We start from the raw sequence: 14991 nt of genomic DNA, 5'->3' as shown, positions 1-14991 counted from the left end.
CTTTGTGCATCCAGCTTAGCATCTCAGACTCCTTTGGTCCACAAAAGGTCCTAGGCTGCTAAAAGACTGAAACAAAAAGTGCTCTGTTATATTGCGTTGTGCAGAGAAATTGTTAAAAGTGTGGGGGAGGAGGTTATGATTTTTGTGCCTGTGCTATAGAAGATAGAGGAAGCAGTGACAGACCAAGGAGATGGTATTTCTTAGGGACATGGGGTTGGGAAGGGTTCCTCCAGCCTCAGTTTCCCCAGGTGCCTGTGGCCATGCAGGCTGGTTGGGAAACAAAAAAGACCAAGCCCACCCCGTGTTGTGCCTTGTCCCAGCCACTGGTCCTTAAAAAAAAAAAAAAAAAAAAAAAAAAAAAAAAAAAAAAACACTTTTTTTTTAATATGAAAGATTTTGGGGGTATATGTACTCTATTAGTTCAGTGTCCCCATTTCTATACAACTATTTAAATTTTTTGCATTAGTGACATGTCCTACAATGAGTTCCAAATTTGCTTGTTTTTTGTGTTGTTTTTTGTTTTGCTTTGTTTTTATTTTATGATTATTTCTGTTACTAAACAGTGCAGGGGCCCCTGTCACACTCCATATCCTCCTCCTGCAGGTAGGTACAAGCATATCACAAAAAATTACCTTGGCTGTAAAACAGCTCCAGCTCCGACTAATGACAAGCAACGACGAAGGAGTACGGCAGGCGGTTTGATGAGGACTGGTACAATAACAATAATATAATTTGAGGTCATATAAAATTGTGAGTCGAATGAAAAAGAGGGGGTACGTGCGTGCGTATGGCTTAAAATCAATTGGCAGTGTTTTGCCTCTCGCTTTTGGGATTGTGTGATTTATTTATTTCTGCAGTAACCCTGTGCGGACTGGCCGCTAGAGGGGGAATGGGTACGCGTTTTGCTGTTTGCTGCAGCTGGAGGTCCTGGCTCTTCGCATCTCTCCTTACACAGAAACTTTCCCAGACCTTTCCTCCTTTCACTTGTTAGCAACTTATCTTTATCATGCAGTTATGTTATTTTGTAATTTATGCTTAACAGAACTAGGACAGTTTCCTAACTGAAGGCATAGCAATATCGGTCTTTAATTTCTAAGCGCTCTTTAGTTGTATATACATTTTAGAAGTTATTTCACTTTTCTTTTTCCTTCCTTTCCCCCTCCACACACTGAGCAGAGATTTTCCATGCAATACCCGAAATGACAGTTGTCCAATTATTGCATATAACTCCCATCTCCGAGGCATGGATGAACAGCTTCCCTTATATTTTGTCTTTTGCTTTGTATTTCACAATTCCGAATTTCATCCATCAAAGCCCATGCAATCTTCAGCTTTTGGAAGTCCCTTTGCATGTCCTCCTGATTTTCATTACTTTTTGCAGCATAAATAATCTGTCATTTGAAACGCGTTGTCAAACATTTCCTGATTGTTGCTAGGATGATTCAGCAGCCCCGGCCTTGGAAGGATGCTATGCTCCCGTTTCTGCTGTGCTGAGTAAAAGGCCATTGTATTTTTGGGCATCTAGCTAATTTTCTATGTCCATGGAGCTTAGCTTATTTATGGGAGCCTGAACGTCTTTTACAGGTGTTCCGTAAAAACCTCTTTGGAAGACCAGATAGAAAATTGCCAGGTTTTGGATGTCACTTAGGTAGCCCCAATGCACGGGTTATAATGGATTAGAGCAGCATGCTGTTGCTCCACAGACTAGCCAATTTCTCCCTACTGCATGATATTACAGACCTTAATAGATATAACTTAACAGCTACTGAGATAAGATTTACCAGCCCGTTACAGTCATCTCTACTCAGCTGTAAGGTAGGGGAAGTACAATGCATTTCAGTCATTCCATTTTTGATGCAACAGCTACATTTACTAGAAATCTGCATTTTTTACTAGCTCCTCTGCTTTGTTCATACATCTATTTATTTTATTTTTTAGTTTCTTGATAAACACCATTTGGACCTAATGATTTATGGTTTTAAATGCACTACTTTGCTTTAAATTCTTGAAGTTTTATTTCCCATTTACTGTCAACTCACTTACCTGGAAACGACAGATTTGAGGTAGATTTAAGTGTTTGTTTCAAGTTTCATTTTCCAGGACTTATTCATCAAATCCTCATTAGGAGTTGTCATTAACAACCATAGCTTGACTCCTTTGCTAATGAAAAATGACAGATTGGGGCTAGGTTATTCTACATAATAGGAAAACATAACCAGGGAAAAAATAGAAAACTTTTCAACTCCCTTTTTTTATGGAAGACATGGAATGTAACATCATAAAACTACTTAGGGTAACGTTTTTGGGAAGACCTTTGTTCCGCCAACTAGAATAACATTGTGTAATGCCAACAGGCATTGGAATGAGGGAAATACATGCACAAAAACAACACAATTGGGTTTACTTGAACCTAGACATGCCACTCATCAAAAAAAATCACCAACACGTGGTTCAGCATATTTGACGTTTTGTGCATAACAGATAGAATTAAAATAGTTTAGATTTTTTTTTTTTTTAATATACAAAACAACAGCAACAACAACAAAAAACCCAAAACAATCCACATTCCAAGGGAATAGCTCTGGGTCCAGCTTCAGTGGACTTCGTGGACTGTTGTCTTCCCCACTGCAAAGCCATGTTTGTCTGTACTCATTATGTCATGAAATATTGCTACAGTGCTTTGTCATCCCCTGACGAGTGTTTCCTATGTCGGTTATCACCTAACTCTCTTCCTGATTAACCAGCTATGGGCACTGTCCCCTTTTCTTTTAGCAGTGATTTTCTCCATTCTGTACCACACCTTTTTGCCCTGACCTTCTGCTACTTGAAGCCTCGTCATATGCAATGTCTTTTGTTTTGTGGGTTCCCCCTTACCCCAAGTGTATTTCGGATGCATTTCTTCCATTCATTGATTGACTCCATCATTTTTTTTGCATGGTTAGGGCCATAGGATTCACATTCAATTTATTGGATTACAGCAATTAGATGATAAAGTCATTGCATCTAGCTTTTGTTTGGGAATTTGATCTGACAGCAGCAATGGGTGCCAGGCTGCTGTGAGGGTACTTATGGAGCAAAGGGAAGGTTTATGAAGATGGAGGCAGCTGCATAATATGCCAGCAGAGAAATATAGAATGTCCAATATGGAGTGACATTTACATGAAATTAAGGTAAACATTTGACATGCGGTGGCCTCTTTAGCACAAGGATTGCAAACCTTTTAGCAGCAGCCACAAATTTCTGTTTGCAGTTAGAAAATTGCTTTGGGAAATAATCTGGATCGGAGAAGTAAATTTTCCGTCAAGATAAACTTCAGAATGGAGCCAAGTTTTTAAAAAGGGGGCAAAAAATCCCCAGGTGGATTATCTCATTATTATTAACATTCTTTAATATTTACCAGGCTCCCGTAGCAAGCCAGTCTGTCAGCAGAGGCACTGAATAGAGACAGGTTCAGGTTTATTCCTAGGAGCTTTCTTTAGCTCTCGACTTGCAAACAGGGTTGATTGCAGGTGTGTTTCAAATGGCTGGCAGCTGGTAAAAGAACCCAAACCACTGGAATTCAGCAGCTGTGGGCTGTTCTTGCTATTTAGTTTGGGATTTTCAGGGCTTCCTCCCTCCAGCCTTCAATCACTCTGCTTGTGAGGTTTGAGGAATGGAAAATGGGTGAGCGTGTAAAGTGAGATTAAAAATAGAGGGAGAGTATGTATTTTAAAGGATATTCAGAAACCTGTTTTCAAGCTGAGGCCCCAGCTATCAGGATGCTTGCTCATAGCTTTTTGTAACCACTAGGGTACAGAGGTGTGCTGCTTGAGTGAGATTTTCTATATATAAACTGAATTGCCTTTATTGGATAAACCCTTTTAATCAGATTGATATGTCCATGCATTATTATTATGTTTAATCTCAGATTTCACTGAAAATACAGTTTTAAGTCCTCTGTCTCTGGTGTCATGCTCTGGTTTGCTGTTAGGACAAGGATCTGTCTCAAAAAAAAAAAAAAAAAAAAAAAGGCCAGAATGAAGTTTGCAATGAATGAGCCTGGTTTCTAACCATGTCAGTCAGATGAATCTGCAGTGCTAAAAATGGCAATTCTGTGATGAAGCCAATTTTTGTACTTACCTATTACCTTTGAAATCTCAGATTTAGGCTCTCTTAGCTCAGACATGGAACCAAATCGGTCAGGTTCCCATAGCACCCGTGCTGAAAGACATCCCTGGCACTAGTTACGGTGTCTGGTGAGGATGTGAAGAACATGAGAGCAGTGAAATGGTTTAAAATAAAAAGTGCCTGAGCACAGTAGTATGTGCTGTTTGCCAAGTGCAGGCACTCACAATGTTATTCTTTAGCCACTGCCAATTATCTCTTGATTTCTCTAAGGGATGTACATACGTGGATTTTCAGGATGAGGAAAAGTGAAGGAAAAGGTGAAAAGCTGGTGTTTATCTTAAACTGAATTTCTTCTCTTGTGATGCAAATCTAGGTCCTTTGAACTCGAATTCCTTTAACTGCAACCTGTTACATTTGACCAGCTCGCCCAACTATCGCACCAGCAAAGGCGAATAGAGCAGTAATTGGTTTAAAGGCTGAATAATTGTGTCTGAATGCCAACAAGTGACGTTATCTTTATAACAAAAACAATTGCCATGTTCTCGTGGAAATACAGATTTCATTGCAAATGTGTTCTCTTTAAAGCAGCCACAGTGCAATAAAATTACAGTGCTTTGCAGCATTCAGCTCGGCTCTTCACAGCCACCCACCCGATTACAGGCTCTGTCATGCCAGCAGAAGATTGTTGCTTGGTTTCTGTAATTTTTTTGTAGCCTTGCTTCCCTCTACATAACTTTAGAGGTAGATCGCACTTACTCCTTTCCTTTCACCAGCTTTGTCTGGGGAAGAAAAAAAAAAAAAAAAAGGAAAGAAAGATATCACTTGGTCTCGATAATATGGAAAGCCTTTTGCATGGCTTCATGGCTCTAAATGTGCTTTGTTGGTTTTCTTTCACACAGAATATGCTCTGAATAGTTGCTCCTAATACCATAATAGCTCTGGTTTATGTCAGTAATTCTATGAAAGGTTAATCTTTAAATCACCAGCATTTCCTAAATTCCTAATCAACATCATGCTTGGAAAGGAGCTCGTGTAAATGCTCAATTTGTTAATATTAGACTGGGTTGAGCAGGTCAAGGAAAAGTATAACCTTGGTGCATAATGATAAATTGAACCCAGCAAAAATACCTCAGATATGTTTGTCGTAATAGCCATGCATGCAGAAATCGAATATGAGGGAAAATGAGCGTGGATATAATTAGCAGGAGAATCTGCTATAGTACACGACCCCCCTCTCTCTAAATGGGGGTTTCTTAGAGGACAGAAAAAATGAGGTATGTTTCTTATAAAAGTCTGATTTTCTAGAAAGTGTGTGGTGAGCCATGGCTGGGATAGGTAGGAAATCCAGCCAGCAAAGTGAGGGGAAGAGGCAGTGGAAGAGCAAACAACCTGATGGACAAGGGGATGCTGAACTGCCCGGGAAGTAGTTCATGGCAGAGGCAATGATGTGAGGCGAATGTCTGAGAAAGCATGTCCATGTGTTCCTCTGCAAATGCATGTGTGTGTTTGAGAAGACAGAAAGAGATGCTGGGTATCTTGCTTAAATCACTGCTGTTTGTCCTCACCATGGCTTCAACGTGGGAGGCGAAGGTACTGAAAAAATCTCATTTACCTCATGTGCACGGTGTTCACCTTGCCTTCTCACCAGCTCTCGTCTTTCCTTTCATCTCTGCCCTCACCCTTTCCTTTTCTCTTTCATGCTCAGTGGAAGTGTTTGGTGCGGTGCCCTCCTTTCCAGAAGCTGTTTCATCCCTGCTTGCACAGTTTTAAAAACTGCTTTCTCCACCCACCATCAGTCTTGGTTTTCATATGTGCTGGGCCTTTAGATTTGCCACGTTTAAAAAAGAAAAGGCAGAGGAAGCCAGCCACAGGCTCATTTACTTGTTGTTTCTCCAGTCTTTTTTTCTCATCTTTTGTCTCCTCTTCATTTCTTTTATTATTTTTGTTATTATTATTATCGCACTAGCAATAAGCTTCCTAATCAAATACTTCTTCTTATTTGCCATTCTCAATACCACTGGAGAAGCCAGAGGGAAGGGAAGAGGTATTCAGAGCATCCTTTTGCTATCAGTGCAGAACCAGACACATACAAGAAACAAATTTAGTCCATCTCAAAAGCGAATGAGGGGCTTTTTACCAGAGCCAAAGAAAATGATCAAATAGATACACTTCAAGTACTCCTCGATGCCTTTGCTATAAAAGCACAGAACATCTAATAAAACGTACAAAAGTATCCTTAGGTATCAATAATAGTTTTTCTCTGCACACGTGCGCAAGGCAGTTGCCACCCAGGCATGGGACTGCATCTTCAGCCTGCTGCAGAGCATCTTGGTACGGCTGTGACACGGAGAAGAAGCTCAGCCCCCTGGTTGAGCTCCCTGCAGTACTCTAACAGCGTGGTAAAGGAGGGAATTTGCAGCTTTAACACAGAGTTTCTTTGTATTTTATATTATTCAGGCCAGAAACAGAATGTGGTACATTAGCATTGATTCTGTGGTTTCATATCACTTTTTTTTTTAAGTACAGAACGAAAGGGAAAAAAAGACAGAAAGGAAAATAAATCATCCCTTATATACATTCAAAGCATACACAGCAACAGTTCCTTCATCACTGGGTGCACTATGAGGGTGTATTGATGCTAGCAGCAAGAGATTGCATATTAGAGATCTATAGCACTGAGAGTGTTAACCAGCCTCGAAAAGGTAGTTCTGTAGCTTGCCTTTCACCCTGTCTTACAACTAAAAACGTTTCCAAAAAAAATATAATAATAATGTTAATTACCTAATTATAAAAGAAAGATTAGCCCTACTAAGTGGAACATTAAAAGGGGAGTATTTAAAATATTCATTTGATTTTCCCCAAGTATCTCCTGAAGGAGAAACTGTCACAACTAACCCCAAAAGCTTTTTTTTTTTTTTTTTTTTTTGAGCTGTATAGTAAGCCAGGATAAGGGGATCAAAAGAGAGGGAATGACATATGTTTGGACAGTTGGCAAACATGAAGTCTGAAAGTAAGAGTGAGGGAAAATCACTGCAGTTGCCATAAATACATTACAAATATAAAAATTCTCTTATATACCAATGCAAGCAGCCTGGAGCAGGATGAATAACTGGGTTTTTAATAGCTGGATTGAAATGAAATATTGCACATTTATTTTTTATTGTCCTTGTAGTTCTTTCAGAAACTTTCAGAATAGACATGTAGTAAGTCACACCCAGGGACCCCCCTCTTTCCACCAGCAGAGGGGTAGCCAGATCTTCAGGTGGTTTCTGGAGATCATTAGGAGGTTGTCTCCAGAGGACACTACCCTTAGACAAGATTTTTGCATGAAGGTTGTGAAACACCTCATTTTCTGCCATTTAGTGAGCGCTGTCCTCTCCATGGAGGATCCATCCATCATCCTGCTGGAGGTGGCAAGTCATCAGTGGTCATTACCACTTCTTCGGGAGAAATGGCAACAGGCAGTACCGAAATTAAGCCCTCCCTTCTGAAATCGCTGCACCTTTAAAGCAAAATGTTCCGTTTGGTTTACTCGAGCTGCTGATGCAAGATGCATGAAGCACAGAGATGAATAAATTGCAAAGGCGGAATTGCTCACGTCTTGCAAATGTTGCTCGACGTTGCTAACACCAATAAACAGCAGGAATAATTCCAGAGGGGTGCAAACACTGGCGTGTTTAAAAACCAACCCACAAATATGCTAAAAATACATAGAAATACAACCACAGGACGATTGTTTGTCAGGATCGGTTTTGCATCAGGTTTACAGGGCCAAAAACATGACAGCACTACTACATTTCCTTGTAGCAACAGGGGGTCACTACAGAAAGAAAGACTGTATCTGTTTTTCTTTATTTTACCGTATGTAGCCAATATTTTAGCAGTTGTGGTTGGTTTGGGAGGCTTGCTGGCAGCTACCTGTAATCAGTCCTTCTGATTGCAGTGCTGGGTGGTGATTTGAGGAGCATATAACACAGCCCAAAGTTAGTCTTGTGTTTTATTTTTTCTTTCAATCTTTCAGTTAAAATCACTGTTGGTTTCAGTGGGGGGGTTAAAGGGGAAAATACATATTTTGGCCCTCAGTTAGCATGGTACAAGGTATTTTCTCTCCTTACCTCCTCTACCTTTGCACTTAGGTTCCCATGTGGGCACCCTGCCTTGCAGGTCCCTTAAGAGTTTCAGGATGGATCAGGCCCTCATGGGTTTGAGGCACAAAAACAGAAATGTGCAAGTGTTTGAACAGAGAAAGGCCTAGCTTTGACAGTGACAGCTTGTTTCAAAGCTGAGGATAAATTTTCAGTGGCTTTAATTAAAAATATAAATAAATAATAAAAATAAAAAAGTTTATTATATTTCTCATAAAAAATCCTCTCCCAATACATTTACTCTCATTGGTCTCACTGATAATGTTATAGTCTCGTTAAATAATAAAAGAAAGAAGGTTATTAAGAGGCTATTTCATATTTAATATTACACAAGGTGAGGGATGTACCAAATAGAGGAAAAAAGTTTGGAACCCTCCAAAATAGTGTCAGTTAGATAAAAAATATATAAAATTCACTCTTTACAGTTAAAATTAGCAACTAAACAACTGGAAAAACAGTTGCTTTGCAGGAGAAAAAAGAAAAAAATAAGATTTGTGCCTAATCTTATGTTTATAAGTCCGTTGTAGGCTTTTGAGTATAGGTGGCAGTTGGAGGCTATAAAAAAAAACAAACACATGTTAAATTAAAATGGATGTTAGAATTCTCATTTTTTCCTCCATTTCCAACTCAAAAATAGAGAAATATGTACAAAGCATAGCAATGTTACCCAGTTCTTGATTTTTACTTTACATTTTGCTGGCACATTATGCTATATGAAGAAAAATTCAGGGTACTCTGCCTGCTGTTATAAAACTGCCCTGTCTTCATTAGTATGAGAGGAGTTGTTCCAAAGATCAAGCAGTAGGTTGTTCACATACCGGAATGAAAAACCCGAAATACGAGGAAAGGAAGCCTTTATTTAAGGGCAATCAGAATAAAACAGCCGTGTGATTCTACATTACCAAATGACTGCTCGTAACCATGAATTCCATCTTTTCAGTTATTAGGAGGGAGGGTGCCTATGCTCTCAGCCTCTGCAGAGGTTTCAGGGTGGTTTGGTTAGTGGATGCTAGTGATGGCAGTGAGGGGCATGGGGTGGCTTTGCTGGAGAGCCCAGAAGTGTGCCAGGATGGCTCTGTCCCCCTCGCAGCGTGGCAGCCGAGGTTTTGCACACCCGGCGCACACAGGTTGCACCACTGACAACTGAGCCGCTTCTGCTCTCCTCCTCTCATCGTGACTCTACAGTGCACAAGGGTTTCTCTGCTCTTGGCATGTCTCAGAACAAGCATAAAAGTGGGAATAGCTAGTAAAAGCCCTTAAATTTATTTATTTATTTTCATCTTTTTTTTTTTTGTCTTAAAGAAAATGATGAGTAGCACTTTTTCGGCAGTGTTTCAGTTATTTGGGTTTTGTCATTTGTTTGTTGTTGTTTGTTTTTTTTTCTTTCAATGAGACTCTGCAATATGATCAGTTGTGATACAAAATACCTTTAGGGGTTACGATGCAGTTTTTTAGGGATCTTACAGCAACTTACAAGTGAGCTGTGCTTAAAAAGCCTCAGAAATCCTGTCCCAGGGACACGGGCAAAACTTGAGCCTTTCTGAGGTGCACCAGCTCCTTGCTGTGCTGACATCCAGTTACAGGTAGCACATTAACAAAAATAAAGTTCCAGTGTCATGCTTCATACCGCCAGTAACATGATGTACGTGAATGTGTAATAATTACAATGGGAAGCCATCGGGTTAATTTTCATCTGTCTATTTTTAACGTGGCTTCATTGCTCCCAGACTTTCAACACTCAGAATGAAAAGAGGTTAAACTGTTGCATTTTGTATACAGGGAACAATTCATGTAATATACACCAGTCTGTAAAAACTGTAAATGCTATTTTTTTTTATTTTAAACATTTTCCTTAGTTTACAAAAGATCAATAATCGGTACCTTTTTACACTCTCAGTTTCCTGAATATTGACAGATCTTCAAAGGGAGTATTAGCATAGGAAATCTTAAGATTGGCTGTCCTGAAGATTTTAAGACACGATAAAGCTAAAATATCAAGTCCTGCCGGCAGCTCCTTCTGCGATTTTGGCAGAGGAGTGCCTGTGAAATCCTCAGCAAAGCCCAGCAAACCCCCCGCTCCACTCTCTGCCTGCACGCCGCTATTTGGTTGCACACTGTTTAAATCCCCAAGGCAAATCACACCTCGCACTCCCTCGCTGGCTGCTGGTGACAGGAGCAAGATCCGTACTCGTTAATGATCACCAGGGCTCCCTCGATGTGGTTGGGTTTGTAATCAACATAATACTCCTGGGCTGACATGGCAGCCATTTGATGCATGGTCTGTTTCTGCTTCTGCTTCCTGCGCTGTGTCACAAAGCACTGTCTTAGCTGCCTGATGCTGGCAGGAAAGCACTTCCAGGAGACGTACAACACTAAAACCACGATGAGGAAGCTGAAAATCAGCGCCATGGTCCCCGTCACCACCTTGTGAATCTGCACGGCGTTCTCGGCGCTCTCGCCGGGCAGCGTCACGGTGATGGCGTACGTCGTCGGCTCCTCGTCGGCATCCGGCACGTTGGACGTGGCGGTCGCCGAGCCATAGCCAAACATTTGGTCGCTGTTGTTGGTCACAGGGGAGAGGGTGTTGATGCTCGTGGGGTCCGCCGCGTCCTCGCATAAGTGGAAAGCGTACACGGCATCCAAAACGTCCTCACCCTGCGCGTACTCGGGGGTGGCACAGAGCAGGTTGCTGTCGTAGCGGCCCTTGAAGTTGCTCAGCCAGGAGGCCAGGGCGCAGACGTTGCGGCCGCAGTCCCAGGTGTTGGCGGAGAGGCTGATGCTAGTGAGGGACTTCCAGGAGTCCAGGATGCGAGAGTCGATGTAGGTCAGCCGGTTGGAGTCCAGCTGCAGGGACTTGAGGTGAGGCACGCTTTCGAAGACGTGGGGTTCGATGTACTCGATTTCGTTGCCAGAGAGATCCAGCTTTTCCAGTTGCCATATCCAGTCCAAAGTGTTGACGACGATGGTAACTTTATTCCGCCGCAAGCAGAGCGAGTGCAGGGAGATGAGCCTGGGAAAGTGGGCTAAATTCACCTTCACCAAGTCATTGTGCTCGAGGTGCAGCTCGGTGAGCTTGAACAAGCCTGCAAAAGAGTTTCGAGCCAGGCTCTTTAACTGATTGTATCCTATGTCTAGAAACTTCAGGCTGCGACAGTCCTGAAAAATTCTCACCGGCACGAACTTGATGGCGTTCGACCGCATGTGCAACGTCGTGAGTTTTCTCAGCCCGTGAAACAGGTCGGGCTCCAGCGCCTGGATGTTGTTGTACGATAAATCCACACTGCGCAAGTTTGGCATGGGTCGGAACGTGGTGTTGGGCAGTTGGGTTATTTTGTTGGAACTCAGGGTGAGCTCTTTCACTCGCCGCAATTTTTGAAAGGCATTCCCCTCCACTGAGCAAATGTGATTGTGATCCAGATAGAGCCACGTGAGCTGCATTAACCCTGTGAACTGTCCGTCATGCAGCTCTGAAAGGCTGTTGTACCGCAGAGACAAGCCCATCATGCCCGACAGGTTGCGAGGCATCTCTGTGAGATTCAGTGATTCACAGTACAAAAGCCTGCCCTCACACCGACATAGCTGTGGACACCCACTATTCACGGCTGGAAGCATTTTAGAAAAGATACCCAGCGTACACAATATCAACCCCGGGGGCTTCCTCAGCAGCCAGTTTAAACAGAGACCGATAAGAAGGAAATCCATTAGCAAGAATATTTCCAAATATGCTCGAGAATGTCCATTGAATCTTTTCAAATTCTACATCATATTTTATTTAAGGGAAAATAAAAATAAAAAAATAAACAACCAAAAAAGCCAAAACCAAAGCAGAACAGCAAACAACAAACACAGAGCCAAATATTTCACTTTACAGCATGCAGGAGCTGTGCAGCATTAAAGTTCACAGACATTCAAAGGTAAAATGATAGTGATTTTGTTCATGTTAAAGGCTGCAGCAAAGAAAAAAATCTTTCTTCATGAAAGAATTTAATTAAAAAGTGTCTTACCCACCCTTTTCCAGAGAGTGACAACCTCCATTCAGTTGCTTCCTTTGTGTTTGGACTAATTATATGCAGAGCTAAAAAAGACCCCTCTGTGCTACAAATTCAGTCCCTTTCAGTGCTGTGCAAGGCTGGCAAGCTCACAATGTCTCACTTCGCTTCTGCTCAAAGAGCTCAAGGCTTGTCCAGCTAGCTTTTTAGCTGACTCCTAGGACCTGCAAGTTTCAGAACTATGTGCATGAGCTTGATCTTCTCCTTCTCCCTCTGTCCTTTTCTCTGCAGTTAACACTGTGGCGTGAAAAAAACTCCAAACTCTTTACTAACGACTCCACAGGATTTGGCAATCTGTTTAATGTCCATCATTTGCAACGACCATTGACCGGCACAACCTTTACTCCATAGAGAGATTACCATGCATTCACTGACCGGCTAAGGGTAGCTTTATTTCCCATTCTTTGTTCGCTTTGCTTGTTAGGTGATGCTTAGAGCAGAGAGACAGCAAGAATCCCTTCCCTTCAGCCGAGCAGTATGTTGGTAGAGCATGCAGAGGCACCTAGTGTTCACTGAGTGTCGTAAGCTGCTCATGATTGTACGCCTGCACTGTGCATCTCAGACATGGGCAGATGGAAAAGGGGTGGGCATAAAACCAAACGCCGGAGCGAACCGGGAAAGTAATATATGCTCTTTGATGAAATGGAAAATACTTTAAGCCTATCTCTCCATTTCTCAAACACGCACGCACACACAGCCGCACAAATCATCAACAGCGAGGCAGTGCTAAGTAGGAAGCTCGAGAATTAGGTTTCTTTTTTTTTTTTTTTTTTTTTTTTTTGCTTTTGTTTAAAGTCTGAATTTATAAAGCCATTAGCCGGGAGAGGGAGATACTTGATTTCTTGGTTGGGAAGGAATATGTAAACCAGTATCTTTGGATTGCTTTTTCTCTCTAATTCTGTTGATGAGATTTGCCTTTCAGAGACTTCGGGGTGGGGGGGATGGGGGGAAATGTGTTTTTATTCTGACATTGTCTAAATAGAGCATGATTTGAAATTCTGTGCATTCTTTCTCATAGAAATGCAGCCAGAGCTCTGCAAATAGGAATGTCTGCTTTCATATAAGCTTTAATTACATTTGGTCGTTTTCCATCCTGCATATTTTGTGTGTGTTCAGCACATGCCTTTCCTAAAGGCTTTTTTTTTTTTTTTTTTTTTTCTTGCAGTGTATGTAACGGCACACAAAACTATTATTCTTGCAGTATAAAGAATACTGTGCTTTTGGAATAAGATCAGCATATAGGTTGCTCTGGCTGTGTCGGCAGCATGCAAAGAAGGGGTGGAAAACCCAATCAGTTAGTAAGTTCTGCAGATTGTGCTGCTTTTTGTTCCATGTACCAGAAAAAAAAAAAAAAAAAATCTTGCCTGGTAATTTGCAGTCCTCATTATCTATGGGAAATGCATCGACAATGAGCTCTCTCTAAGTTTTACTGACTGAAAAACATACAATACTTCTATCAGGAAAACGCTGGCCATCTTTTCATATTATGAAATAGAGTCTAAAGCCTGTGTGCTGGTGAATGTGATCAGAGCTGACAGCTCACGATTCTGCACGAATCCTCTATGAAGAAGTTTCACATGGAAATACAAGAATTGCAGAAGATCGTGCTAATGTTCTCTTTAAGTCAAGATCGGTTGCGAAGTACCGGAGGCAGGGCAAAACTGTTTCATTTTCTTGCTTTTTCACAGCCATGCTAATTTTAAAAATCTTCTTTTTGAAGTATTTGTTGCAGAGGTATGAAATGCTGGAGCTGTTCGTTGTGTGTGAGTGTGGCTGGCTGCTGTGAGTGTGTGTTCGTATAGATCAAGGAATGCAGTGATTTGATGCAGTAAAAGTTGTTTTGCAGAAGTCGTGGAAAACTTAGACTCTTGTTCATAAAAGTGCGTGAAAGAGATTCATTAGAAATGTATTTGCTGAAACCATTCTTAAATAAATTACAAATATAAATTACTTTGAGTGCAGTCTCAGAACCTGGGAATTGATGTGCTTTAATGCTCCCAATCCAGTCTATTCATGTTCTGCTATTCACAGCCCTTGCCTTTCAGGGGTCTCAAAGCAAAAAATGTGATGCTTTAACACCATATGAACCTCTTGTATGTTTTAGTATTTGGGCAGGAAAGCTGAATGTGTTCCTCCTCTCCCAAAATCGTGCTGTCTTGTTCAAAGCAGGCTGTTTATGCAAGTGTCCACTGGTTGCAGTACACCTTAATTCTGTTTCTCAGTACACAAAAGCAGGAGGGAAAGCAACAACAGAAGCAGGATAAAGAGCAGAGAAGCAGGAGAAATGACTAAAAAAGCTCTTGTGCAAGAATGCATTCCAGACTGCAATCCCAAATATTTTGATGCAGTTAGCAAAAATAAAATAAAATAAAAGATGATTTGAACTTTACAGATACTGATCAAAGGTTCAAAGCGATGAGGCTGTTTCACTTGAAAGACTGCAACCCTGCAAGTCTTGATGAGGTAGGTCTCAATTCCCTCTCCCATATAACAATTTGGAGACAGATCTGCAAAAGTAGCCCTAAAAATTTCATCTCTGTCTTGAAGGAAAGCTGACATTTTCTGCAAATCAGATGACGATAATGATCACTTAGTTACCATCTAAATGCTATGTATAAAGTGAAGAATTCCTCTGGTAGAAATAAAACTCCATGATACATCAATGTGAAGGGCTGAATACTTTTTTTCTG

General features: G+C 41.3%; 2 protein-coding genes across 4 annotated transcripts in view; one reads left to right on the top strand and one right to left on the bottom strand.

Annotated features, from left to right (window-relative positions):
• The window catches only part of CTNNA2 (catenin alpha 2), a gene marked incomplete at both ends in the record, with an annotated part of 418840 nt that overhangs the window by 251795 nt on the left and 152054 nt on the right, over window positions 1-14991 (top strand). The window lies entirely within an intron of this gene.
• Window positions 10389-11954, bottom strand: LRRTM1 (leucine rich repeat transmembrane neuronal 1; the record flags this gene model as incomplete). The annotated part of the gene is made up of 1 exon (XM_084286118.1): window positions 10389-11954. One exon carries the CDS (start codon window positions 11952-11954, stop codon window positions 10389-10391), a length of 1566 nt encoding a protein of 521 aa, XP_084142244.1.

This window comes from Netta rufina, assembly GCF_964035555.1.
Source record: "Netta rufina genome assembly, chromosome: 4".
Taxonomy (NCBI): domain Eukaryota; kingdom Metazoa; phylum Chordata; class Aves; order Anseriformes; family Anatidae; genus Netta; species Netta rufina.
Note: the sequence above shows the minus strand (reverse complement) of the source record. Positions and strands in the feature narration are given on the sequence as shown.